At 40.6% G+C, this 25,965-nt stretch overlaps 1 protein-coding gene across 1 annotated transcript in view; it reads left to right on the top strand.

The window, feature by feature from the left end:
* Positions 1-25,965, top strand: part of NPAS3 (neuronal PAS domain protein 3) — a 1,036,342-nt gene that overhangs the window by 153,078 nt on the left and 857,299 nt on the right. The window contains exon 2 of the mRNA XM_054969956.1: positions 778-867. Within this exon, the coding sequence (XP_054825931.1) occupies positions 778-867 (90 nt within the window). The remainder of the gene's footprint in view (positions 1-777; positions 868-25,965) is intronic.

Raw genomic sequence — 25,965 nt, 5'->3', positions numbered from 1 at the left:
TCAGGAAAAGGAGGCTACATGTTTTGCTAATTTTTAAAAAAGGATGAAACAATTATGCTGAGAAACCTAATAAAGAACACTGCTTAATAAATGTTAATTCTGAACATACAATAAAAGATTGCATAAGAATAAACATTTTGATTATTTTAATAATCAATTTTCTGTAAGAATTCTTCCTTGATGTGATTCTTAAGACTTAAACTAAAAATGAAAATAACTTATTCTGATATGCACTATAATTACACAATATCATTTATGAGCGTTAAAATAATACTGAATGTAATGTGGGCTGTTTAAATTATCAGTAGGACCAGTCTGGAAACTTGACATCAGTAGCTTCAGTTTTGCCTCTACATGCCTTAAAGAATGGGGTGGCTGGATTTCCAAGTCATAATTCAATCTGAACATCCATGCATACAAATGGAAATCATGCCCAAATGTAAGGACAGCAGAACCTGAATATGTTCTCTATCAATTTATCTTCCATGTTTTGAATATATAAGGTGGGGTTGATTTTTTTAATTTCTTGTGGGACTTTTTGTCTCTTTTTACTGATTTGAGGAAAAGAAAAAATTGTTGTGATACAGAATTAAATTTTAGTTTACTAGTAGTGCTAATTCCAGAAGTTGAATCTTATCATATATAGAATGCACTTAATGTAAAGAGATTAAATAGATGTAACATATAATAGTAACTTTCAAACTACTAATTGTCCTGCATTACAGTTGACTGTAGAGAATCTCTAGTCATGTATATCTGTTTTTGATACCTCTACAGAATAACTGTCCAGCATCCTCTGCCCAACCAATCAGAATGTAGGAAAATCTACAGATATGACGGAATCTACTGTGAATCTACCTACCAGAAGTATGTTGAAATCTGTGTGAGTCTTTCTTCTGGCTCGTGCATTAGTGCTCATGCTGTCCCGCTATTCAAAACTTAAACGTGTATTGAAAACGTACACCTCTGCTTGAATGAAAAACATATGAAATTGGGGACAGATATATGTTGTTTTCATACTTGGGAATTGTGCTCTTGACGTTAAAAGGGAAATAAATAAATCTCTAGGACTTTATTAAATCTCTTAGGTATGCTTCTGTATATTGCAGTAAACAAGTACTTAAACTCAGGAAAACCTAGGCAAAGTATATTGCACAGGTGCTTCACATCTTAGGGATTTGAAAGGTGTGTTATGTATAAATTAGCTGTCACTTTTTTCAGTCGTGTAATGGAATGATGAGTTGTAATTTGCATAATCCTTTAAGAAGGCAAATTATACTGTCATGTAGCAGACTTAACATGCTAGCTAGGATTTCATAGCTTTGAAGCTAATTAGTATGTACCTTACAGGACAGTTAAATTGAAGTTGAGTCCTTTTGCTTTTTTCAGTCATCTGCCTTTGTCCTTTGCCTAACAGTATCTAAATTTGTTAGTGACTAGAGACTGTTAGAAGTATATAGAAATAAACCATTCTAGACAGATATTGGCTAAAGCAAGAAAACATTGTATAGCTGATTTTTCTTATCTTTAGATAAGAGTCAGAAGAGATTTTTTAAAAATTCTTCCATTATAGTTAATATTCTGTTCTTTCACAAATAAGTTAAATAGTAGTCAAGAACTAAGTATTGCAAATTTGTGCTCAGAAACAAGTTTCCGCTTTTGGTCAACAATATTGAATGAACAGCAGGCTGATGCATGTGGAAATAATACCACAACAGGTGATGGGAAAATGCATTGAAAACTGTGTATGTAATATCCATGTCCCAGAACAGAAGCCTATAATGGGCAGTTATAATATTCCCCTGATCTGGGTAACTGCTGTAAAAGTAAAAGTTAAGTAGGGAATATGCTTATGGTAAATAAAGAGATCATGTATATATTACAAAGATAATAACAATTTTGATAATCCTTGTTTGATTGCAGAACTGTCTTCTGTATTTTTGTGTTTGCTTCTTTAAAAAATCCTTTCAAATGCAAATATAAGACTTGCTGTACCACCAAATAAGTGCCCAGTATGGGATATACTTATGATTGCACAACAAGACAAAATTGATGTTATATTAATGCTGCTAGGTCTTCATTACTGTGTTTTTACTGGCAGACAAAATTATCACAAAATTTACAAAACGAAATACATTTCAATACATATAATTTTGTTGCTTCCTTCTTCTTAAAAATTATTAGCTAGAAACTCATGGACTATGAATCGTTCTCCTCCTTTAAACTCATACTATGTGTCTATTTCCTCAGAATGCAAGTCATCCTCAAATGTTCCTAATCATATATCATGAGAATCAGTTTACATTGGTTTACTAAGATTTCAAGATGATATAGAATGGTTATTGTTATTGCCAATAAATAATACGTTACAAATAAGATCAATATGGATGAAAAATAATCTTTTATTTTGAGAGAAATGCAATGAAATGAATAAAAAGATAAGTTTAAAAACAAATTTATTAGCTACCAGTTTTGGCTGCATTTCTATAAACATACAATTACTGTAGTTAATAACAAGTAAGAGTCAGCGTGATTGAAATAACAAAGGATGTACCCTAAAGTCCCTTCTGCTAAGTGAAGAATTTTTCATTCATGAGTGTTTTCCTCTCATAGAAGAAGTCCTTTGGAGCTGGTCTTTCTGTTCTGAAAGAAAGAAGTCTTCTCTTCATGGACAGTTCTTTATTTAGAGGAATGAAAGCTTAGGATCTAAATGAAAATCCTTAACCAATATCAAAGAGTAACATTGGCTCTTACTAATGTGATTGAGATTGCTTGTATGTATTGATCTTATTCTGTGATTCTTTTTTTTGTTTGGATTCAATGGCTTGACCACTGGGCTGCTCAATTTGAATTGGTTAATATAGCAAAGTACCGAGTAGGAAACCCCCCAAATCATCCAGACTATCTAGAATAGGATGAAGCTGGTTTTTAAGCTTGGATTACCTTAGAGCAGTATTTGTAACCTGTAATCTGTGCTTGAAAAAGGAATAAATGGTCTTGATACCAAATTAATGATAGCCAATCTTATTCATTTAAATTTATATCCTGGATTAGGCTTATCTCTTAGACTTGCACCTGCTGTTTTATAAGCCCAGGTGTAGTGTCATTTTTGACTGTACTTCAGTGAATACGTTAGTAAAACAGCTGCAAAATCTTAGATATAGTGACATCTAAAACTACATCTTCACTGATTGTGAAAGTTGTTTTATTTTCTGAAAGTGAACTAAAGATTATCTTTCAACAAACTGACATGCAAGTAGATATCTGGCATTCATTTTAGAAGCCTCGTTTTATTCCTACAGCATAGTTTCAGAACATCCTGCCCTTAAGGTTTTTAAAATGACTGAGATATTTGCCCCAGACAACAGTGTTCTTCAAAGCTTCTTTTAAAGGGTTTCCGTAATCTGCAGAATTTAGGATGATTTTAAAATTCAGTCTGTCCATAGCTTGCAGTCTGTTTGTAGGTTTGCAGCAGGTATGCCTGCCTCTGACTGACAAATAGCAAAACAAAATAAAAACAAAAAAAAATCACCCCGAAACAAAACAAAAACTTTTAATATGTTAAAGAGAGAGTAGAATGAGGAACTCTAAAGATAGGGCCTGAAAATGGCTGATCATAATTCACTTAGTGAACAAATAATGGAGAATTTCCTACAGCCTAAGGCAGGATATATGCCATTAAGTCCAGCTCAGCTGTCCATTGTTAATTGGTTTGTATTCAATGATCTTGGGGCAGAATTCTAAATGTACAGGAGGGGTTGTCTTCTTTGCCGCCTAGTGCTGAGGGGAGGAAGTATGGGGACCCGCGACAAACCAAGACCACACATGGATTTGGATGAAAACATGGCCACAACTTTATTGACAGCAGAGAAGAAAAGGAGTATTGGCTCCGCATGTGGATCAGATCCCACAAAAGCATCGGCTGACCCGCCTGCCAGCCGATGAACCTCAACCCCCACCCCAGACCCTGGCTGGGGGAGGGAACCCGAGGAGTGACATTTGAGGGAGATCACCTGGGTGTACACCTCTGGGTGATTCCCCTGCCACCTGGGAGTGAGGATGCCGTGGCAGCCCTCGAGCTGGGCATGCATCCCCATGCTTCACTCCCAAGACTCCTTATGGGAATCTCCTTAACGGGGAGCCTGGGGCGCAGAGGCCCCCTGCTCCCCCCAAAAGGGATGTGATCCAATGACCACCGCCCAAAAGTTGTGACATTATAGGAAAACATAAAGCACAGGGAGAGGTGGGTGGGTGACCGCCGACCGAGCCGAAGTGAAGGGAGGCGGGGATGGCAGCTGGCTAAATACCCAGCTGCCGGACCTGAGTGGAAACTGCAGACCTGAGGTCCACAGTCAAACCCCCCCCCCCGAGCCGGCCAGGGCAGCCGCGATTGGCCGGCTCTGAAGTTTGAATCTGATTGGTCGCTGGCTTGCCCGAGCGTTGCCCAGATGAGCCACCGACCCACAGTCGCTGCCCTCGCCTCCCTCCCATCCCGCCAGTGGCAACCAGGCGCCAGGTAAGTCTGGTCGCCATCTTGTGCTACCTGAGAAGGTGCTCCTAAAAGTCAGGGAACCATCAGAATAGTATATGATGGAGAATGCAGACGAGACTAGTGGAATTCAGAATACTTTTCAGTTGTACAAATTACTTTTCTGATCTGAACCAATAGCTTTCATTTTTATATTTAAAAATATCATTTTTCTGCTTGTCAGCTGGCACTGTTTTGTTTGTAACTTTCTTACAAAAAAAAAGGACTAGTATCCATCGATAATTTTAGATCCTTATAATTAAATAGAGAATTCCACCCAAGTGTGTTTTGTGCATCCTCAAAGTATTTTCAGTTCACTGAAGTTATTTTATACCTCATGCTAGAAAATTGTTAAAGAAAAATGACACTGAAATCAGATGTTCTTGTGTAATCTCGTGCACAAGTAGAAGCATGAGAACTTCTGTGAAACATACTCATTTATAGTACTGTGTGGACCCAAGCTCTTATACTAGTGTTTGCACTAGCTGCTATGTTTCTTTGGCTCACAGTTCTTTGCCTAAGAAGTCTTTAACACATCAGTGGAGCTGTTAAAAGAAAAAGAAAAATACATAGCAAAAGCAAACAGAAGTTCATCATTTTCCTCAGGCAATGGGTTGTATTCAGCACAAAATTTCCACTTGCGCTAGAGCTCTTGCACAAGTGAAAATGCAAGAAGACATCTGTGGTTATTGCTCGTTCCAAGTCAAATGTATTGTATCTCTGCTAGCATTTCTTCTTGCCTAAGATCTTGTGCAACCATCTTCTGTGCACTGTAATATATAGGGACAAAAGCACTGGGTTTTGCACAAGATCTTGCACAAGCAGAACTGGATTAAGTCCATTTTATGTTCCTGCTTGCACATCTCTGGATCTAAGCCAGTGCAGTCATTTGTGGTTGTTAATTGGAGGAACATGGCCACTACCACCAACTATATGCTTCTTGTCTTTGCTTAGTTTGAAAATCCATGTAACTTTTACTTTGTAAAACAACTTTTGAATGTTGAAGGCCAATGCAGAAATACTAGTCTGCCTAAATCATTATACAGTTCATAAGTGTACTATCATTGGTATGATTACCTGGATGTTACCTCTAGAAACATCTAGAAACGAGCATTTGATGGGTTCTGTACATTACTAAAATGGAATTTTATATTTATAATATTTTTAATGCTTTTAAGTATTATATCAGTCTAAGAATTATAGCATAGATAAGACTGGTGGTTTGGGTGGAAATACAAATGGCATATTTGGCTTATTTTAAGCACTAACAGAGATAAAAAATTTTGTGATACAATTAAAATTGCCCTGACCTGGATGGCCCAGGCTAGATTGATCTCATCAGATCTCAGAAGCTAAGCAGGGTCAGCCTTGGTTAGTAATTGGATGGGAGACCTCCAACAAAGACCAGGGTTTCAGAGGCAAACCACCTCTGTCCGTCTCTTGCCTGAAAACCCTACATGGTTGTCATAAGTTAGCTGCTACTTCATGGCATTTACCTACACACTCATACACACACACACACACACACACACACACACACAGAGAACTAAAATTAAGTTCAACTGAAAGCAATGGAACTAATCACATAACAAAGTTGTTTAATTAGTTTTAATGGAATGTTCAGCCTATTCCTGTGTTTACTAGTCAGTGAGTCTCCATTTATATTGATTGTGTGACCATTGTTCACTTTATATAACTGGCAGTTGGATTCAAATTCTGTTTATGATACCTTGAGATGTTCCAGTACCTTCACAGAATATCTTTTCATAATTGATATAAAGCAATAAATTTAAACCAATATTTTTAAAAAATAAATAAAAGTGAATGATATATACTGAAATAACTTTGATTCACTATATTGGCTATTATTTTCATTACTGATTGTCATTAGGTAATTTTATGCTGCTAACTTTCTATATGCCTAATTGCTTTTTGTAATAAACTATACTGATATAATTATTCTGTTGTGGGTAAAACTGTATAGTTGAAATAATTCATTTTTAGATTATCCCCTGCAAATCAAGGATCAACATATTTACTAGTTTGAAATCCTAGAAATTGTTTTTTTATTTTAAATGAAAATAGTTTGGTTCCCTTGTGGAGACTTTCTTTTGAAATAGGACCCATTTACCCCCAATTTTTATCAAATCCAAAACCAACACCACCATGGTTGACACTCAGAAGCTTATACCCTGGAAACTCTTTTTTGGTCTTTAAGGTGCTACTGGACTCAAACTTTGCTCATTTCAACATAGATTTAATTACTTTTAATTAAGGTACTGTTTATGTAAATGGGAATAAGTCACTGAATAAGCAAGGGGCCCTGGCTCAGTGATAGAGCAACTTCGAGTTTAATCTCTGGCATCTCCAGTTAAAAGGATCAGGTAGTAGATGGTGTGAAAGAACCCCGCCCCCCCCCCCCAGCCACTGAGATTTCACATGATAGTCTCATGAGATCTTAGTGGCTCACTTAATGAAGTATAGGCATTGCCTCTTTGATTCCCCCCCCCCCACACACATAATATTTTTCTGCAATCCTGGGGCTTTCTCCAGGGTTGTAGACCAGTATATTTTTAGATCAAGATGGGTAGCTGTTTTAAGTCTGTCTGTATAAGACTAACAAAATTTGTGGTAGGGTATGAGCTTTCGTGATACCCTACTACAAATTTTGTTAGTCTTATAGGTGCTACTGGACTCTTTTCTACAGTACGTTCTTGTCTATCTCTAGTGACTTTCTCTGGATATTTTTCATCCATACTTTATGGCCTAGTTCAGAATTAGATATAATGATTAAAAATATGAATCAGTTGTTACAAAGCAATTGTTGCTAACAAGCTGCACTATTAAAAAATGTAAAAGCTACCATCTATAAAACGTATTCTTGATCATGAAATATTTTACCATATTTAACCATAGTCAAATAGTAGGTGGTCCATTGGCTAGCAGTCCAGCTACATTATACCCGTCATAATCAATCTATTCAGTTGCCTTATGATGAAGTCTCCATGTAGGTAATTTTTCCTACTTAGTTAAAGGATTAGATGGAAGATTTCCAGTTGAAGGAAGTGTGATTACTACTATTCTTGCCATAGGCACTGCTATATTGTACCGAGTTGCATTACTCTTTTCTTAAATGCAGAAGAATTTCACTTTGAGTGCTAGCCTCAATTCACGTTTTCAAAAGGACAGGACAAAACTGCTATTATGCTTGCAATTTGTATGCATTTCAAAGTACTGCTTATTTCAGTAGGGTTAAATGTAAAACCTATTAATTTTGATATTAGTGTATAGTTAACATTCTTTATATTTTTACTGCATATGGAGAAAGAAGTTACTTTTGCTTTCTCTGTTTTATCTGTAACATATAAAGTAAGATCTTGTACGTTTCCTCTGTGAACTCCAGATGACTCCTGGGGACAATTTACACAGCTTTGGCTTAAAACATTAATATTTCTAGTACTGCATTCACACAGTCCGTCTTATATTTTGTTTTCCTCTGTGCTCACAATATCCAAAACCTGTTGTTACTCTCTTTCTTTCCACATTTATTCTGTCTCCTTTGTCTTGAGAAGAGGCCATTCATTTTCTGATAGCCCCTCTGGCTCAGATGTAGGTATACTACTTTCCTTTTCTATTCCAGAAGCATGTATGCTTATCAATTCTATATACACAGGAGGACACCAGGATGTTTACATTGACTATCGTCTCTGTTAACAACCGTTAGTTTGATACGTAATATCTCAGTTTCATCCTTAAGCATGCATTAAATGACTAAGGAAAGTTCACCTGTATAGCAAACTGGAAAATAATAGAATATTTTTTAGAAATGATCAGATCTTTAACATTAAAACTTACTCTTTATTATTTTATTAATTTTATACCTTGTCTTTCTGCCTTCATTAAAGCAAGCATGACTATCAACAGTTCAAGTTAAAGGCAGTTTTTTCTATATAAAAAAGAACTATGGTAGAAATGTATGATTTGTGATGTTAAACATTAGAAACAGTATGGAAGGTGGTGTATTGTATTTATTACAGAAATTGGGGGCAACCAAATCATCATAGGTGTTAGAATCCAGGTGAAGCCATACAGCCACGATCATGCACAAACCCTGTCTGAATAATCCTCTAGTCTTTATTCTGCCCTAAACATGGTATTTTACTTAGTTGTCCAATACAACTCTGCTAATAAAATGTCTAAGACATTGACTTGCCTTTAAGTTGCTGGTACCAAGCCATATATGTCAACAACAGTACATATTAGACCTGAAAGCAAATTGGGAGCCAATCAGCATTCTAGCTGCAGCTGTGTACCCACTGCAGCGTCCAGACTCTCTTCAAGGGCAGGCTCATATAGAGCACATTGTAGTAATCTAGTCTGGTTGTTACTGGGGCACGTACCATAGTGGCAAGATCTTTTTTGCCCAGGAGAGGCTGAAGCTGGTGAAAAGTACACCTGACCATCACTGTCACCTGCTAATCCAACAGGAGGCCTAGGTCCAACAGCACCTTTCCCCAGCTACAGACCTGCTCCTTTAGGATGAGTGCAACACCACCCAGAATAGGATACAAATCACTTCTTGGGTGAAGCCTAGGAAGTTAGTGCATAATACACTCTTTGAAAGGCTCGCCAATAGTCCTCAAAAACACTCCTATATAGAATGCTTTATATAGGATAGCCCCGAGATTATGAAAACATGAATGATATTCAGCATGTTACACTTCTCAGCTATACAAGACTGCCAATACAATCCTAAAGAGAATTGCACCCTTCTAAATCCAGTGAAGTAATTACATAAAAGCAGAACTTCCTTTAAAATTCATAAGTCACCATTGGTGGGGAGGGAAGACAGCATGTTATAGCCCAACTCATCAGATCTTGGAAGTAGGGCTGTGCTATTTGGGTTTCGCTTCGGGTAAAGATACCCGAAGCGGACCTGATTCGGAAAGCTTCGGAATACCGAAGCAAAGCTTTCCAAAGCATTCGGAAATGCTTCGGAAAGCTTCGGGGCTTGTTTAAAGGGCTCCACCACTGCTTGCAAGCAGCGGTGGGGCCCTTTAAACATCAACCCCCCAACCTACCTTGCGGTGGCTCCGGGCTGGCTCCTCTGCAGCCGCCGCGCCGCCACCCGAGCCTGCGGGGTGGTGGGGAAGGCCGGAGCCACCTCCTCCGGCTCTTCCTGCCCCTCAAATGGCCGCGGCGTGCTGGTGGCTGGTGGCCATTTGAGGGGCAGGAAGGGACAGAGGAGGCGGAGAAAGCCCTTCCTGCTCCTCAAATGGCCGCCAGCCACCAGCACGCTGCGGCCATTTGAGGGGCAGGAAGAGCCGGAGGAGGTGGCTCCGGCCTTCCCCACCACCCCGCAGGCTCGGGCGGCGGTGCAGCGGCGGCAGAGGAGCCGGCTGGCTCCAGGCCGTGCTGCCTTGTGCTGCCGCCGCCACCACCACGGCGGTGGCGGCGCGCTGCCCAGCTGATGACCCAGGTAAGTCAGTGGGGGTTGGAGGGGTCTCCCCAGGCTTGGGTGGGGGTGGAGGGGTCTCCCCAGGGGGGGTAGGGGTAGAGGGGTTGCCCCAGGGAGGGTGGTGGTGGGGAGTTCCCCCCCTCGCTTCAGTATGCTCCGAGTCTTTACGGAGCATACTGAAGCGATTCCCGAACCCCAATTTGGGGGTATTCCAAATCGGTTTCCCGCTTCGGGTAAACCCGAAGTGGGAATATCGATTATCCCCACCCGTGCACAGCCCTACTTGGAAGCTAAGGTCAGTACTTGGATGAGAGACCACCAAGGAAGGCCTTGCAGAAGAAGGCAATGGCAAACCACCTCCACTTCTTACTTGCCTTGAAAGCCCCTTTCTGGAGTCACTTTAAGTTGCAACTTGATAGCACATATGCACACCCTTGGTGGATGACAAGTTAGGAAAAAATATAGTCTGGACTGTATGAGTCAGAAATACTGTGAGTATCACCAAGGATACTGAAAAAAGAAAAAAGAAAGCCACTTATTCATGCAGAACTGCCAAGACAGGTTTCCAGACAAGTAGTTCCTCTGTCTTCACCTTGCATGCATACACATACAAGATGCCTGATTTGGACAGGTATGCTGTTCCTTCCCCCAGTGTCACCTTGTTACTCTTTTAGGTGCCTGGTGTGATTTGGTTTTCCAAATTTTGTATCATTCGATTTCCCCTCTCAGCAACTCTGCTGCTTATCCAGGAAGCTGTTCCCACTAGTCTTCTGAGAGAACTCTGAAAGAAGATTCTGGGAGAGCACAAGCTTAGCCCTTTGAGAATCCTTTCCCCACTTCTAACCTATTCCTCTTTTACTAATTCTAACTTTACAATCTGTTTCCGTAGAGATGTTAGTAGAGCAAGGGAAGTAGAAATTTAAGAAAGAATCCTGCAACTCCTCTTCTAGGCAGTTTCTGCCACATTTTAGGAATTGATGGGATGAATTGTAACCAGTTGCTAGCCCCTCAGGCTCTCTTTTAAAAATCACCTTTCTTGTTAGGGTCAGTAATTCCTAGCTACTCAAGAACTGATGGGGTACCGAAGACTTTAAATTCCGTGGAAACGTTTCTCTTTTCAAATGTGTAAATTTGGAGGAAAGATTCTGGTTGTACTGCTTAACATTCTTCCCTTCCCAAGGAGAGATTGCCTTTCTCTAATAAAAAGAAACAATCCCACACTGTTCTTTTTTCCTTTCTGCTCCCCTTTGCAATGAAAGAAGGCAGCTTTGCCAAATAGGGAGTGAAAGAGATCAAACCCTACAGGCAGTATGTTGTTGAATGAAGCATGTTCACAGCTGGAGACCATGTCATATCAATAGAAATGTTGCTTTCTGTTTCCTGTGCAGTTGCAAATAGGATGTAACCTGTGACAGTTCAAGAGTCATTTGTTTTGGTGCAAACTTTACAAATGATAGATAGAAGTACACAGTTTGTAGGATTATTTGTGATTAGTCTGATTTTTATTTATTTATTTTGCAGGCTGTTCATGCTTCTACTGTAGAGTATTATGAAGTCACCATGATATGGTGAGATGCCTGTGACATGGCTTCAAGCTGTGAAAATGCTTTGAAAAGATTACTGAACTGTCAGTAGGTTAGAAATACTCTTGCTCTGATAAAAACGGTCTCCCTTTTCATTGGTAGGGAAGGGCTGGGGGATAGGATAGGCAAGGATACTAAAATGAGGCTTTTGTTTTTGTGAGGAGGGGAGAATTGCCATAAGAAATTCCAGATTTTCATTAAATTGTTCTCCTGCTGGAGGGGAAGGGGAAGAAACCCAGGAACCCGTTATTTTCAATTGCACTCATTCTGAAGAAATCTTACGTATATTATGCAGTAATACATCTGTCACTTGTATATGACTTCAGTCACCAATGTATTGCAAGTACATTCTTTTCTTAAAGGTATATCCGTCAAACTGAAGTTTTATATACTTTAATAGCACTTATTCTATGGTTACTCATATATTGACCTTTTCTTATAGGCTTAGTGTATGTTCTCAGCACGTATGTGTTTCACTATTTGTTATTAGAGAAATACAATGATTCATCGTTCAACCATGCAATAAAAATACAAAATTTGATCTAGCCAGTTTATGAAACCTTTTCACATTATCAGGGGCTTTTAATTATTTTATTTTAGTTTCTCTGGGGAAATCTTGATTGTGCAGGAAGGGAAAAATCTGGACATTTCTAAAATTTCTGGAAATCCATTAGGTATGCTCTTTTAGAATTTACTCTATAGAAATCTTTCCCACAAGAGGAAGAGTATAAAGTGTACTACTCCCCATATCATCTGAGTTAAAAATTATATTAGATGAACAAATGGACAAGAAATGTAAATGATAAGTAAGAGGCTAGAATAAGATGGGAGATTTTTCTGTGGAATTAATCTGTGAAAGCCAGCAGTGTGGAGTTAATTTTAAAGAGTGATCTTTCTTGATCATTTCCCTCTTGCATAGTTTTTATGATGTTGGGTGATATTGCAGGATTAGAAAGGAGAATATCACTGATTGCTGACCCCCCCCCCCTCATCCCATGCTGTTCCACTGAGGCGTCTGGCTGTCATGAGCAGCGTTTTAAGAGGGTGCTGAGGGCTGCAGCAGGAGGAAAGAAAAAATCACCTGCTGCGTGAAAAGAATTCTGCTCACTTCTCTGGATTTAAGCTGTTGTTCATAATTATCTATTTTGCATACTAATCTGGAGTGGTAGTTTGGTATCTGTTCACCTGTTGTTATGCCCCAGATTCATATGTCACTATATATGGCAGGATTCAAGAGATGGCATTTTTGTTGACATAAGAACATTTGTGCATGACTTTTGAGGTTGTATGAATCATGAACTGTACTTGGAGTGAAAAACCTAACAAACATTACTTTGTTAGCATACGCATGGTTTTAATTTTACGCTGCACAGAAGGTGTTTGCTTGTGGTAGAATCCTTACTTGTTTGAAAAGTTATTGTGCTGCTAACTAGTCACTGCTGAGAATTATGTTGCATTTTTGCTCCTGCAGGAAACTGGTATTTTGATTCGTATCATCATGTTTATTCAGTCATGTATACAGATCAAGCATCTACATTTATAACACAGTGAAATGTTAAAACATGCAAAAAACATAAACACCAAGAAAGAATGGTAGCTGAGCTATTGTTAAATTCAGTCATGAATTTGTCACCAGAAAATACAAGAGGCTATAGTCCACTGCTTGGGCCTTCTACAAGTACTATTCATTCCAACAGTTTGTTAACCGTGTATGAACGTCATTTAAATAATTGGAGGTTGCACAGTAGCAACACCAGGTGATTTGTACATGATGTGTGAAACAGTTCAAAACTAGCTTGAAGAACAAGCTAAGAAAATCTCATTAGTGTTCCAGGGACTGCATCTAAAATGTCAAAGAAGCTATGTGTAGGTGTCTTGTAAGCTCTAACCCTTAACTAGACTGCCAGTTCTGAACATATTTAAAGCTGTTAAAAAAAAACCTTAGTCGTATTTTATTTCCACATTTCTAAAGATTTTACAGTGTAATCCTAGGCAGATTTCCACCCTGCAAAATCCATGGAAATTGGTGGGCTTTGAAAAATGTAACAAGAGATTTGCATCTGGGGGAAAAAAATCTGTATTTTTAAGATTCAAATTTTGGGAAGAGCATAAATACCGGTATTACAGATTATTCAGGTTTCCTAATACCATTTCAGCATTTGGATTTATTCTGAAATTTTTGAAGTCCATTATTCCCTGTAGGGAATCTTTTCAAGGGGCTGGACTAGCTGTTTTTCAAACAAAATACACCAAAATTGCAGGCTACTTAGTCCTGCCAGTACACCAAAGATCTTCCAAGTATCAAGTAGATTGAATCAAAGGGTCCAATGTTATGAGCTTCTGAACAAGGCGCCCCCAGCCATCCTACTTCATTGTTTCCTATGGGGAAAAAAATCCCATGCTTTCTGCAGGACAAAGAAGCCAATAGCCAAACATACAAGAATAAGTAACCACTGGCCAAAAGCGCCCCAATGCAAACAGAACCAACAAGCCCAATAGAACTGTCAGAATTTGGCTGGGGTGTAGCTGCACAGGGCGTCGGTGAGCCCAAACTGGACAAGGACTGCCCAGGTCTCCACTCTGTGGAAGGAGGGGAGGTATACATCACCCTTGCTCCCTCTCTACCACTCATGCGCCTGCTCAACCTGTAAGGGTCCCTGCGGCATCCTCCTACTTTCAAGGACTGCCCAGGTCTCCACTCTGTGGAAGGAGGTGAGGTATACATCACCCTTGCTCCCTCTCTACCACTCACGCGCCTGCTCAACCTGTAAGGGTCCCAGCGGCATCCTCCTACTTTCAGCCCTCCGTGGCTTCCACTCTCCTTGCCTCCTCCTTGCTTGCAATGCCTTCTTCATCTCTCTAGCTCTTCCTACTCACTCACTTTGCCCTGTGGGTGGACTTCCCTTATATCCCTTCACCCATTCCTGGCTCCACCTGCCAGTCACGCCCCCAGCACCCTAGCCACACCCTTGGCTGTCTTAGGCAGCCACACTTGTGGTTGCTTTGCTGGCTGCCTTGGCTTTCTCTGTTAAGGCCTCAGGCAGCCCCACCTGTGGCTGCTTTGCTTTCAGCCCCACCTGGTTCTGTCTGATTCCTTCTAGCCTGCCTACAGGCTGGGGCGTGGCCCTGTGCTGCCCTTTCTGTACTGCAGATAAGGCTGCTTTCTTGCTGCTGGCTGGCTGTCCCTGCTTCCTGGGCTTTCTCCTTCTGGTCTGATCCCCTCCTGGTTGTCCTCACTCTCCCTGCCTGGGTTCCCAGCCTCTCAGCGGAGGGTGGGGCTTGCTGGCTTCCACCTGCCCCATCTAGCCCCCTGAGGCTTGGGTGCTTCTTTACCTCCCTCTGTTGCTGGTAAGTTTGAGACCTGGTCTGTTGGGGTGGCAGAGTAGCTGCTTCCTGGTTGTCCCCTGCCTGTTCCTCTAGGCAAGTCTGGGGGCTGAGCCTCAGACCCCAGACAAGAACCAACATCAAATCAGATATTACTGGCAGAATCTCAGGCCAATGTTGCAAGCCTAGCACAACCAATTTCAAGCCAGAGAATCCAAGGCAAACCAATCTGAGAAGCCAATACCAAGTCCCAGTAAGAAGACAATGTAAAATTGAAGAAAAACAGTCCTGGGAGCCTTAAAATGTTGACCTTGAATATTTCTATATATTTCCAAATATTTCCAGAATTTTTCAGAACCCCATTTACCAGTATCCAGAAAAATCACAACTACTATCTGGTATTTTTAGGATATATATTTGGACAGGAAATATCTTCACACAGATCCCTAGTTATAACTGTTTAGGACTGCAGTATTACTATTTTAAGTATCTTACTTATTAATTGGCATATTTTTGTAGCACTTTTCTTAACTGCTTAAAGCAGTTTACAATATATAATATTATTCCCAATTGCTGAGTAGCAGAATTATCGTTATTCAATTTTGATTTGGTAAAATGGTTTGGGTAATGCATATCTTCATATACTTAAACTCCTTGATGAAATTCATATAATTATTCCATACATTTGCTAAAGGAAGATTAGCTCAAATGTACCCACAGCTCTCCGACATCTGAAAAAAACCTGCTCATTCATTTCAGTAGCTCATAATGATAAGCAGCATGTGGCTATCCATTCAAATAGATGAGGAATTTCACATGTCTGTTTTTTGTGGTATTCTTAACCTGAACTTCTGTGTTTGCAATTTTAAAAGTGGAAAAACTGAAATTAATTATATACTATACAGTATTAATTAAGGTACATTGATGTAGTGTCGTAAGATGTGGCACTGGTCTAATGCTGAAGAAATACTATATAGGTGCTGAAGAATACTATATAATGCTGAAGAAATACTATATAGAAATATTATATATACCTAGGCATGTCTGTTTAGAATTAGAGTCCCAGAAAATTAAACGGGGGTGTACACTTAAGGCATGCTAAAAATATTTTTTTTAATATTGTAAGCCGCCTTGTAAGCTGCCCACAAGGCAGACCAGTGGCTAATAAATGTAATAAATAAATAATACTACTCAAGGCATTGGGGATCAGCTAACAGCTTGGGTGATAACAACAGACTTGCAGCTGAGCACCAGTGTTGTACTCTGGGAGTTAGTGGTGGTATAGAGATTATTGATATGGATATAGACAAGGCCAGTGCCAGAGTTTCTGGCGCTTGAGGCAAGATACCTAATTGTGCCCCCCCCCCGCTAACCAATAACAACAATCTTTGTTTTTCTTATGGTGAGCCAAAAATCTATTTTGTGAGCAGAAACAACGACTTGCATTGAAGTTTTGAGCACACCTCCTTTTGTGTGTGTGTGTGTAAAAAAGTTTCCCTCTTTCTTTTCTTCCCACCTCTCTCTGAACCCAGAGACTCTTGGCAGTAGAAGGAGGGCTTCTTTTACTGGGCCTGCTTGGAGGAGAGAGATGTTTGGAAGGGGGAGACTGAGCTGAAGCCTTCTCTTTCTCTCCGACCCTTAAAATATTGATCACCTTTGTCAGAGATCCCTTTCAGGAACTACCCTCCATGCTCATTCTTCTCCCCCACACTTGGGTTTGAAGTGAACGGCTGCTGACATCTAAGCATGTGGTGTATAAATATTGAAATAAACTATTGGGGGAGAGCAGGAAGGTGGGGTGATATATGTAAACTAGGGAATGAGAGAAGGAAGGTGATAAAGAGGAGGGTGCAGTGCGGGGCGCTGCTCTGCTGGAGTGAAGGGGGAGCAGCATTGAGATTGGAGAATAGCAAGGAGGAGGGAGAATGAAAGGGAGAAGGTGGGAGGAAAGTAATAGAATTTAAAACAACAACTTTAAACTCAACAACAGTGATTTGCCCCTACCTGTCACACAAGGACTGAAAGGGAATTGTGTGTGTGTCACCTCGCTTTCTCCTTCCTCTGTGGCAGTACACACACAACCAGCCACTCTTTCCACCAAAAGCAACCCCCCCCTCAAAAGCCTGAGGGAAGGTGAAAAGTAGAATTGATGCCAGGTGAGGAGGGGGAAAGGGATGTACTAAAAGGAATGACAGGATTGGCCATTGGAAATAATGGGAGAGGCTTGAAGGCTTATTGGAGAAAATGGGAGCCAGGAATGCCAATTTACTTGCATGGGCTCCATTGAAATGCATTACAACACAAAAAAAGAGCAAGAGTCCAGTAGTGAAGAAGTGAGCTGTTGCTCATGAAAGCTCATACCCTACCACAAATTTTGTTTGTCTTGTAGGTGCTACTGGACTCTTGCTTTTTTCTGCTGCTACAGACAAACACAGCTACCCATCTCGATCTATCAACCAGGGCCGGATCTAGCGCTCCCGGCGCCCGGGGCAACGCTTGCTGGCCCTCGCGCGCGCAGCGCGCACACGCTACTGACGCGGCGTGATGACGTCATTTTGATGATGTCATCACACTGCGCGCCGGAGGCAGCGCGGGCGGCTGAGAAGCTGCCCATGCCATTCGCTTCAGAAGCGAATGGCGCAGTCGGCTTTGCAGCCCCCCATGCTGTCTTTCGCCTGCCCCGTGGGACAGGGGGCGACCGACTTGCTGCGTGCCCTCTGTCCTGCGGAGCAAGCAAAAGGCAGTGCGGGGGGCTGCGAGGCTGCCTACGCCATGCGCCTGCCCCGTGGGACAGGGGGCGGCCGGCTGCCCCCTCTCCTGCAGGGCAAGTGAATGGTGTGGGCGGCCGCACTGCCCTTTTCCTGCCCTGCAGGACGGAGTGCGCGGCAAGCCAGCCGCCTCCTGTCCCGCGGGGCAAGCAAAAGGCAGCGCGGCTGCCCATGCTGCCGCCTGCATGCTCTGGGAGCTGCTTCCGGCGCCCCCTCCCTGGCGGCGCCGGGGGCAGACTACCCCCCTGACCCCCCTCTAGATCCAGCCCTGCTATCAACACAGGCCCCAGAGTGGAATGACAGTCCCTGGGAGAAGAATCAGTGGTCTGGGACTAGAATGGCAATGGGTGTGGAATGACAGGGGGTGTCATTCCAGTCCCAGAGCCCTGACCCTATTCCCAGGAACAGTCGTTCCACTCTTCGACCTGTCATTCCAGTCCCTGAGCACAGGTTCTATTCCTAGGGGCTCTCATTCCACTCTGGGGCTCTCATTCCAGTCCAAGAATACTTCTGTTCCTTCCAGGGTCTGTCATTCCAGTCCGGTGCCTGTCATTCCAGTCCCAGAATGCTTCTTCTATTCTCAGGGGCTGTCATTGCACTGCACTCAGTTGTTCATCTTTAAAAGTTATATATGATATCAGGTGTCAACAATGCCCTTCCACTCTTTACATTGGACAGAAGAATAAATGGACATAAACTTGACATTAAAAATCATAGCACTCATAAACCAGTGGGAGAACATTTTAACCTTCCAGGACATTTGATTGCTGACCTGATTGCTGTTCTCAAACAAAGAAGCTTCAAGGTCAGATTACAACGCGAGATTGTTCAACTTGTGTCCATTTACAGGTTCAGTACAATGGCGGAATAGAGACACAGGAGTTTTATATCATTGCAGATGCTAATTTCTGCTCTCATCAAGCTGCATTGTACCTTTACATCCTGATTCCCTTCTTTGCTTTATCCCTCCCACCTTCTGCCTGGGCTCAGGGATCTCCACTTCTCCATGTATCTGAAGAAGGGAGCTTTGACTCTTGAAAGCTTATACCGTGAAAAATCTTATTGGTCTCTAAGGTACCACTGAGCTCAAATTCTACTGTTTTTATCTCTGTTGTTTAATATGATTTGTGGTCTTGCTTGGTTTATATTACAGTCAACCTCATGAAATTTCATTGTAGTTAAATTTATTAAATCAGTCTGTCAATTGGACCTTTATTTTTACTCGGTATTGATTGAAAAGTAAGTGTGTATATTTTGTATATTTATTACGGAATATGTATCTGTTGCTATCCATACAGTGCAGGCAGGTTTCAGTCTTTTCTAACAGACCTGTAGCTTTGCAGTCTGGCTGGTGTCAGCATAAATATGATGACTGCTGTTGTGCATGGGCTCTGTTGACTAATAACATGCTAGTAAATTCGACAGAGAGATGATCCCAAGCATGCAAATACTGGTCTGTTGTTGTTGTTATTTTTAATGCAAGCATTTACATCTGTATTAAAATTACAGAAATGATTGTGAGAGCTGCTATGGATGTTCCTGTGGCATCATGCCAGTGAGATCACATCAAGACCAGAACATTATTATTTTGTTAGTAAAATATTGTAGTAATCACAAACAGGAAATTACTGCTCCTCCCACCCCTCGTGTTTATATTTAGGAAGATACAGAATCCCTCTCTCCCCCCCTCTTCCTTTATTCTTTATTATTATTTCCTTGTCCTCTTTTATTATCAGTTATTTGCAGTGATACTTAACCTTCTTCTAGAAGAAGAACAGTGCTGCGGCGTTTTACAGAAACCACATAAAAGCTGTTTTGTAGGTATATGTCAGCATGGCTAGAGTAGGACAGCATTCAATATGCTTTTAATGCAGCTGTCACTTTCGTGATATAGTTAGTTTCCACTAGCTTGAGGCTTCTGGAGACCACAGTATGCATTCCAGATGGCAGTGCAAACAATGTCTGTCAGTGACTTACAGGTAAATATAATGAACCAGAAGGGCAGTCGGAGCGCTGCAACATGCAATTTGAATATGGATTCGCATACCAAGGGATTATTAAAAATGTATAAATATCTTTGAAAAAAAATTACCAGCATCAACTGCACGTGTATGTCTACAAACGTAATGAAGCCATGATGCTTTATGGCTGTTCTTGCATTGCTTTTTTAGGCAGTGAGCATTTTATACAAGCATTGAAACAGAGACCAACCAAATAATTTCAATCCCTGCATTCTGAGCTCATGTTGTACCAACTCTGGGTAGTTTACCAGATGTAGATCAGTTTGTTCACACACCCCAGTTATTCTGCTGCTTACCAATTTCCCCATTCTCAAGCAGAGTCTCTGGGTGCTCTTTTCAACTGCTTTTGCATTGCCCAGCTGCTAGCAAAGCCTCACTCCATATGCAGCTCATTCACTATTAATTGGGCGCAGTAGAAAAGGTGGGGAAGCCTAGAAGGAGCCATGCCTCCTCCTTGCTTTCCAGTCACCCTTCCCTTCCTGTTTCTATTGAACCCTTTCACTGCATTCTCTATTTTTTTTATTTTGAAAAAAAGTATTTTTAATCTGGCAGTTCTTCCTTTCTTGCCATTTTACTATATGTTCCAATATTTCTGTCTTTCGGAAATAAAATAACCAGAGAATTAATACATAGGCACATTTTGGTCACTAAATTATTCCCTTGTGGGATGAAAGGGAGGGGGATTTGAAGGGGGAGCTCTCTTTAGGGGGAACGAAGGTATGGCAGTTGGAGAGTTGTGAACTCCATTTGAATGTAACATTGTTTTGTGCACAGCAACTTCTGTTAGGTATGCTAACAAATTGATTATGAACATGGTACAATTCAAAGTGCTGATTCTTACCTTGAAAGGCCTAAATGGCTTTGAGCTGAGTTACATTTCCTTCATTAGTGCCCCTCCCGCTAGTTAAGATCCTCTTTCCAGGCCCTGCTCTTGGTGTCTCTGCTTGCAGAAATTGTTGGGGAAAATGGGTTAAAATAGTTAAAATGGGTTAAAATAAATCAGAGGTGCAATGGATCTTGAATCAATAGAGAGTCAATGTCTGTTTGCCTTTTAAAAACATTTACTTCTAAAGGAAAAGGTACACAGGATTGCTACAAAATAAGAACCCTATGAGCTACATCTTGCTGCATGCTACATACTTAGACTACGAGAACAAGGAAAAGAAGTAACAGTGGGGATTCTTCGTCTTCGTGACCCTGAGAGAAAATCACCTGACCTGTTGACCAATAACAGTTTACAAACACATTTCAGTTTCCTGGGCTTCCAGGCTATTGGCTCTGTGCCAGGTTTTCTTCCAGGTCAATATAAACAATAGCACAGTGAGTAAATACATTTAACCCCATAATGACTGAATGTTAGACCTTGCAACATACATTCCAACAGAAATGAGGTGGGGGTTAACCGGAGACTTTTCCAGTGTTGACACCTCATCTTTGAAATGCCTCTGCCTTGCCTAATACCTACCTTACTGTCTTTTGCCAGGTCACAACATTTTTTTTGCCATGGCTTTAAACTGAAGGGTTCTATCTTTTTTAGCTGCTTTGTGGTCTGCTTCTAGCCTATGAATAGATTTATGAATATCATTTTAGGGTTCTCTTTTGACCCCCACCCCTGCTTATTTCATTTTATATGTAATACTTAAGTTGTTGTTTTTAATTAATTTTTGGTCCACCTTGAGCAGGTCTTGAGAAGTAAGATCTTCTGTTCTGTTACGTATTTTCCTTTGGGAAAGAATATAGTAACAACATCCTGAGGGTGAAGCATAATGTAATGGACTGTACTTGAAAGCAGGTTTTCTAAGTGCCACAATCAGAGAGCTGGGAGGGAAAGAGTTAACTCTTGCTTAGAATGGAGAACTTGAGTGACAGGCCGCTCTCTCCTCTCTGATTGGTCTGTTAGAACCTGGCTGGAGGGCTGACATTTGGTTTCTGACAGGATTGTTCAGAGAGAGTTCTTGAGTGAGTCAGACAGGTTCTCATTTGGAGTGAGGGAAGAGGAAACTTTTGCCTTAACAGTAACATCCTTGTTCTGAAGAAAGGTTCTATTTAAGAATTCTTAGTAGAAGTGTCAGCAGAAGCTGAAGCCCACTTAACACAGACAGCATAGAACTGGGTGTGTTTTGGCAAGAGTAATTGGGTAGTGGGGGGGGACATTCCCTTTTAAGCCAAAAGAGGAAGAGTTATATCTTCTTAAGAGAAGATTAATTCCTGCCCAGTTTCTAAAAGGGATTTGGCTTTGAGGAGGACCCTGGGTCTGTTGTGAAGGAAAAACAGTTTTCAAACTGACTCCAGGAAAGCTGAGCTGTCATAGGAAACTCTGTGAAGAAACACTGTTGCTGTAACTAAAGAATTAAGTAAAACACCTCTCACTGTTAAGAAACAAGAATATAAGAAACTAAGCTTCAAGGAAATTATTTTGTCTGTTACTCAAAAGAGTATTCTGTACTACCAACAAAGGTTTACCTCAGCATTTTCATTCCCTGATTACTCTTACTCAATCCCTGTCTGTTAAAGAAAGTTATTTTCTTTTTGAATAGATCCAGAGGAGTTAGTTGTGTTAGTTAGTCTGTAGTTGCAAAATAGTAAAGAGTCCAGTGGTTAGTCTTAAAGGTGCTACTGGACCCTTTTCTTTTTGAATGTTATACAGACTCCAGTGCCATTTCCCATGAAAAGGAAGAGGGCTCTTGCTTCTCCACATCAAGTTCCTGGGCTGGGCTAAAAAGCCAAAATTATATCTGACTGTCAGAGTGGGACAAACAGACTTTCAAATCACAAATAATTAACATATTACTTGGGGCTGCTCAGGCAAAACAAGCGAACTGAATATTGGTGGGAAAATCTTGCCTCACAGAGGGAAAGTGTGGGGGAGGTCCATTAAACGTGAACAACAGGGAATGGACCTGGGGTGATACGAGAGAGAATACTGTACTTACTTGTAAAGAAGATGACCCCTCCTCAAAAAAGTTGCACATAAAAAATTACATGTCTGTAATTTGTGTGTGAATAAAGTAAATAAATAAACACCCCCCTTTTGATGCTGTACCAGAGGAAAAAACCTAGTCTTGCATTTGAGTAAATATTGTATGTCTTGAGAAAGTATAATTGATAACTGAATGCAGCTAGCACAGTTAGATTTTTATGCTAATAAACTGTGATTTCTCCATTAAGTTGTAACAACAAGCAATAATTAGTGCAAACCACACCCAACAGATATAAACTGTGATTTTGTCTTCCATGTACAGCATCCACCAATAAATTCTATTTGGTTGAGCAGCCTTCATTTATGATAAACTGGATTTTAACCAAACCCTGATTTATAAATAGTGGCTTCTGTCCACGTGTAGAGTTCTGCTGTCAGAAATGCAGAAGGCAGGGGTGGGTTTTTCCCTCCTATTATGCCTCCATGCTGTTCATGAGCATTACCAGAAGCAACATTTGCAGAAAAGGTGTCAAAGAGTTACGGTAGGAGGATGGTCAAGTCCTGTTTTACAAGTTTTGGTCACTGATTTTTTTTGGATAAAGGTTGTGGGTTATCATGGAGGTTTCTTGTGAGATGACCACTCCTTACTCCTGTGTTTTAATTAAAAACAAAAAAGCCATGCAGAATTTTGTTATGAATATTATGGTATATGTAAGAATTAATAAAACTTAATCATTTATTTACTTCAGTTATAACCCTCCTTTCTTGCTGAGACTCAAGTAAAGTAAAGTATGCTGTTGAGTCCACCTTATGGTGTTTTCAAGGCAAGAGATGAGCAGAGGGGGTTTGCCATTTGAATTCCTCTGCATAGCAGCTCCAGTCTTCCTTGGCGCTCTCCTAACCAAATACTGACCTGCTTAGCTTCTGAGCTCTGGCAAAATCAGGCCAGTCTGGGTAATTAGGGCTGCTGCAGGGCAGATTACAAAATATTTTAAAAATTCATTCAAGTAGCGTAAGACATCCAATAAACAGTGCAGTAAGACTAGAATCACCTTATTAGAAATCAATGCAAACAAGCAGTCTAACACTTAACATACCATAATGCAGAAAGTGGATTACAAAGATAGAAGAGAACCAAGTAAATGCAACACGGTACATACAATGAACACTGAAATATACTACAATCCTATCCCTTATAAAAGCATCCTGCTGAGCTGTTCTATTATACTACAAATCTACTCCCTTTTAAAAAAACACCCTCCTTAATATCTTTGTTTTGCACGTTTGGTGAAAATGATAAATGTGTGGGGTCTTCCTGATATCCTCAGGCAGGCTGTTCCACATGATGGGAGCCACAGTGGAGAATGTTTTTGTACAGGCCGTTGTCGATCATACTAATTAGAGGGTGGCAACTTACAAGGTTTTATTTGGATGATTGAAGCTCATGCACAGGAGCAAAGTAGGAGAAGTGGTCCAAGGCCATGTAGGTCCAAGGCCATGAAGGATTTTGTAGATGATGACATGTACCTTGAATTTATTCTGGTAACTGATTGGTAACTAATAGAATGTCTGCCAAATGAGTCTGCTCGATAAGGTTTGTTAGGTTTTCTCTCTGTCAGTCATTCTCCCCACCTTACATTTATCCTCACAACAATCCTGTGATGTAAGTTAGGCTTGGAAAGAGTAACTGGCCCAAGGCTACCCAGCTAGAGTCAAGGTTGAGTGGAGTTTTAAACCTGAGTCTCCTACAGTGCAATCAGAGCAGAGTTTACACCCTTATAAATCCACTGACACCAGTGGACTTAGAAAGTTGTAACCCTGTTCAGGATTGCAGTGTAAGATATGAGTCAGATTCTGTAGCCTCTATGCCATGTTTGCTCTCTGGGTTTCATTCTTCTTTCAGTCTCAGCTTGAAAGCCACTCCATCCATGACTTAATACATTTGTCCTTGTTCCAAACCAAGTTACCTAAGCATGCGTGAATGCATTTCTGTATGTGAATTTCCTTGCTATCTTATTTGTTCTCCGCTCCCTTTCTTTCCTTCTAATTCTTTCCCTCTCCCAATTGCCAGTGCCTAACTGTAAATTCTGAACTCTTTAAGGCAAGAACCTGTCTTTTGCTTACATTGTTACACTAAATCACTATGTACATGGTAGAATTAATATTAATAGCAATAACAATATTAATAACACATTTTTGGAAAAAAAAGAAATGCTGGAAGTAAGTTTTCCAGATTAAACAGCCCTCCTTCTGTTGAAAGCCAGAATAAAGTAATAGAAAGTAACAGATGTCATTAATGTGTCAAAATTGCTGTGGATCCATTAAAGCTGAGCATTCTTTTAAAGCAGATTTTTCTTAGATTAAGCTACCTACGAGAGCTGCCTTGCTTGAGCTATGCAGGTACAAGGGGGAAAGTGTTTTGTTTGATAGTATCAGTAACCATAATTACAAAGGATAGAATTAGTTTCCCTGACTAGTTGCTTGCTTGTAGGCAAAATAAAAGTGATTTTTCAGAAAAATAACATTTTATTTTTACAATATTTCATTGGTATTGCTGAGATGCAAAAAAGCACACATTTTCCAGAATTATATGCTTATAATATCCTGTAAAAGTTATCTGTAATACTGGATATGTATTATACAGGTAAATTAATATTTAGAAGAACTGAAATATTCTACAAGTTGTTTTGGAAAGTCAACGTATGCCTTTTTGCCATTGTTGAAGGATGAAAATGGTAGACTTATTCCTAAGAAGATAGCATGTTGATCCTTGGTGGTATACAATCAGATGTGAATGATAAATTTATGGGTTTTCTGATCGCAGGGAAACATAAAGATCATGGTTTCTATCTGCATGTGTGATTGCGTGAATGTATAAATGAACATAATGTTGATTGTAACTGTCAAGAATATATACATTTTGCTCCCTGTGGATTTACTGTTAATTATTTGTTCATTGTTGGTCTTCTATGCATTCCCACATCGGACTGCACATGTGCAGGCCTGCCAGCCGGAGGATTTTGTAGCTAAAATATCTACTAGAGGGCACTCAGCGCCTCACAGAGCGCAGGTGCAGCTGTTTTCCCGCTGAAACAGCCTACTCTCAGGAGGCACAACACCCTCTATCCTCAGTTCCTCTTTTGCCACTGGCATGAGAGGTTCAATAGCTTGGAGGTATTCACGACTTGGCGCATTCATTTCTTCTTCTTCTTCTTTGCGTCACCTAGAATAGAGATCAACAGAGATCGCAGTGAGTTATGGCGGAGAAAGCCCTTTTCAAGCATTGCTCCAAGTGCAACACTAAGATGGCCAAAACAGATGAACATTCGCTCTATCTTCTCTGCTTCGGTGAGGGCCACAATA

The sequence above is a fragment of the Eublepharis macularius genome, chromosome 2 (genome assembly GCF_028583425.1).
Source record: "Eublepharis macularius isolate TG4126 chromosome 2, MPM_Emac_v1.0, whole genome shotgun sequence".
Classification (NCBI taxonomy): Eukaryota; Metazoa; Chordata; class Lepidosauria; order Squamata; family Eublepharidae; genus Eublepharis; species Eublepharis macularius.
The sequence above is the reverse complement of the archived record's forward strand: the minus strand, read 5'-3'. Positions and strand labels throughout refer to the sequence as shown.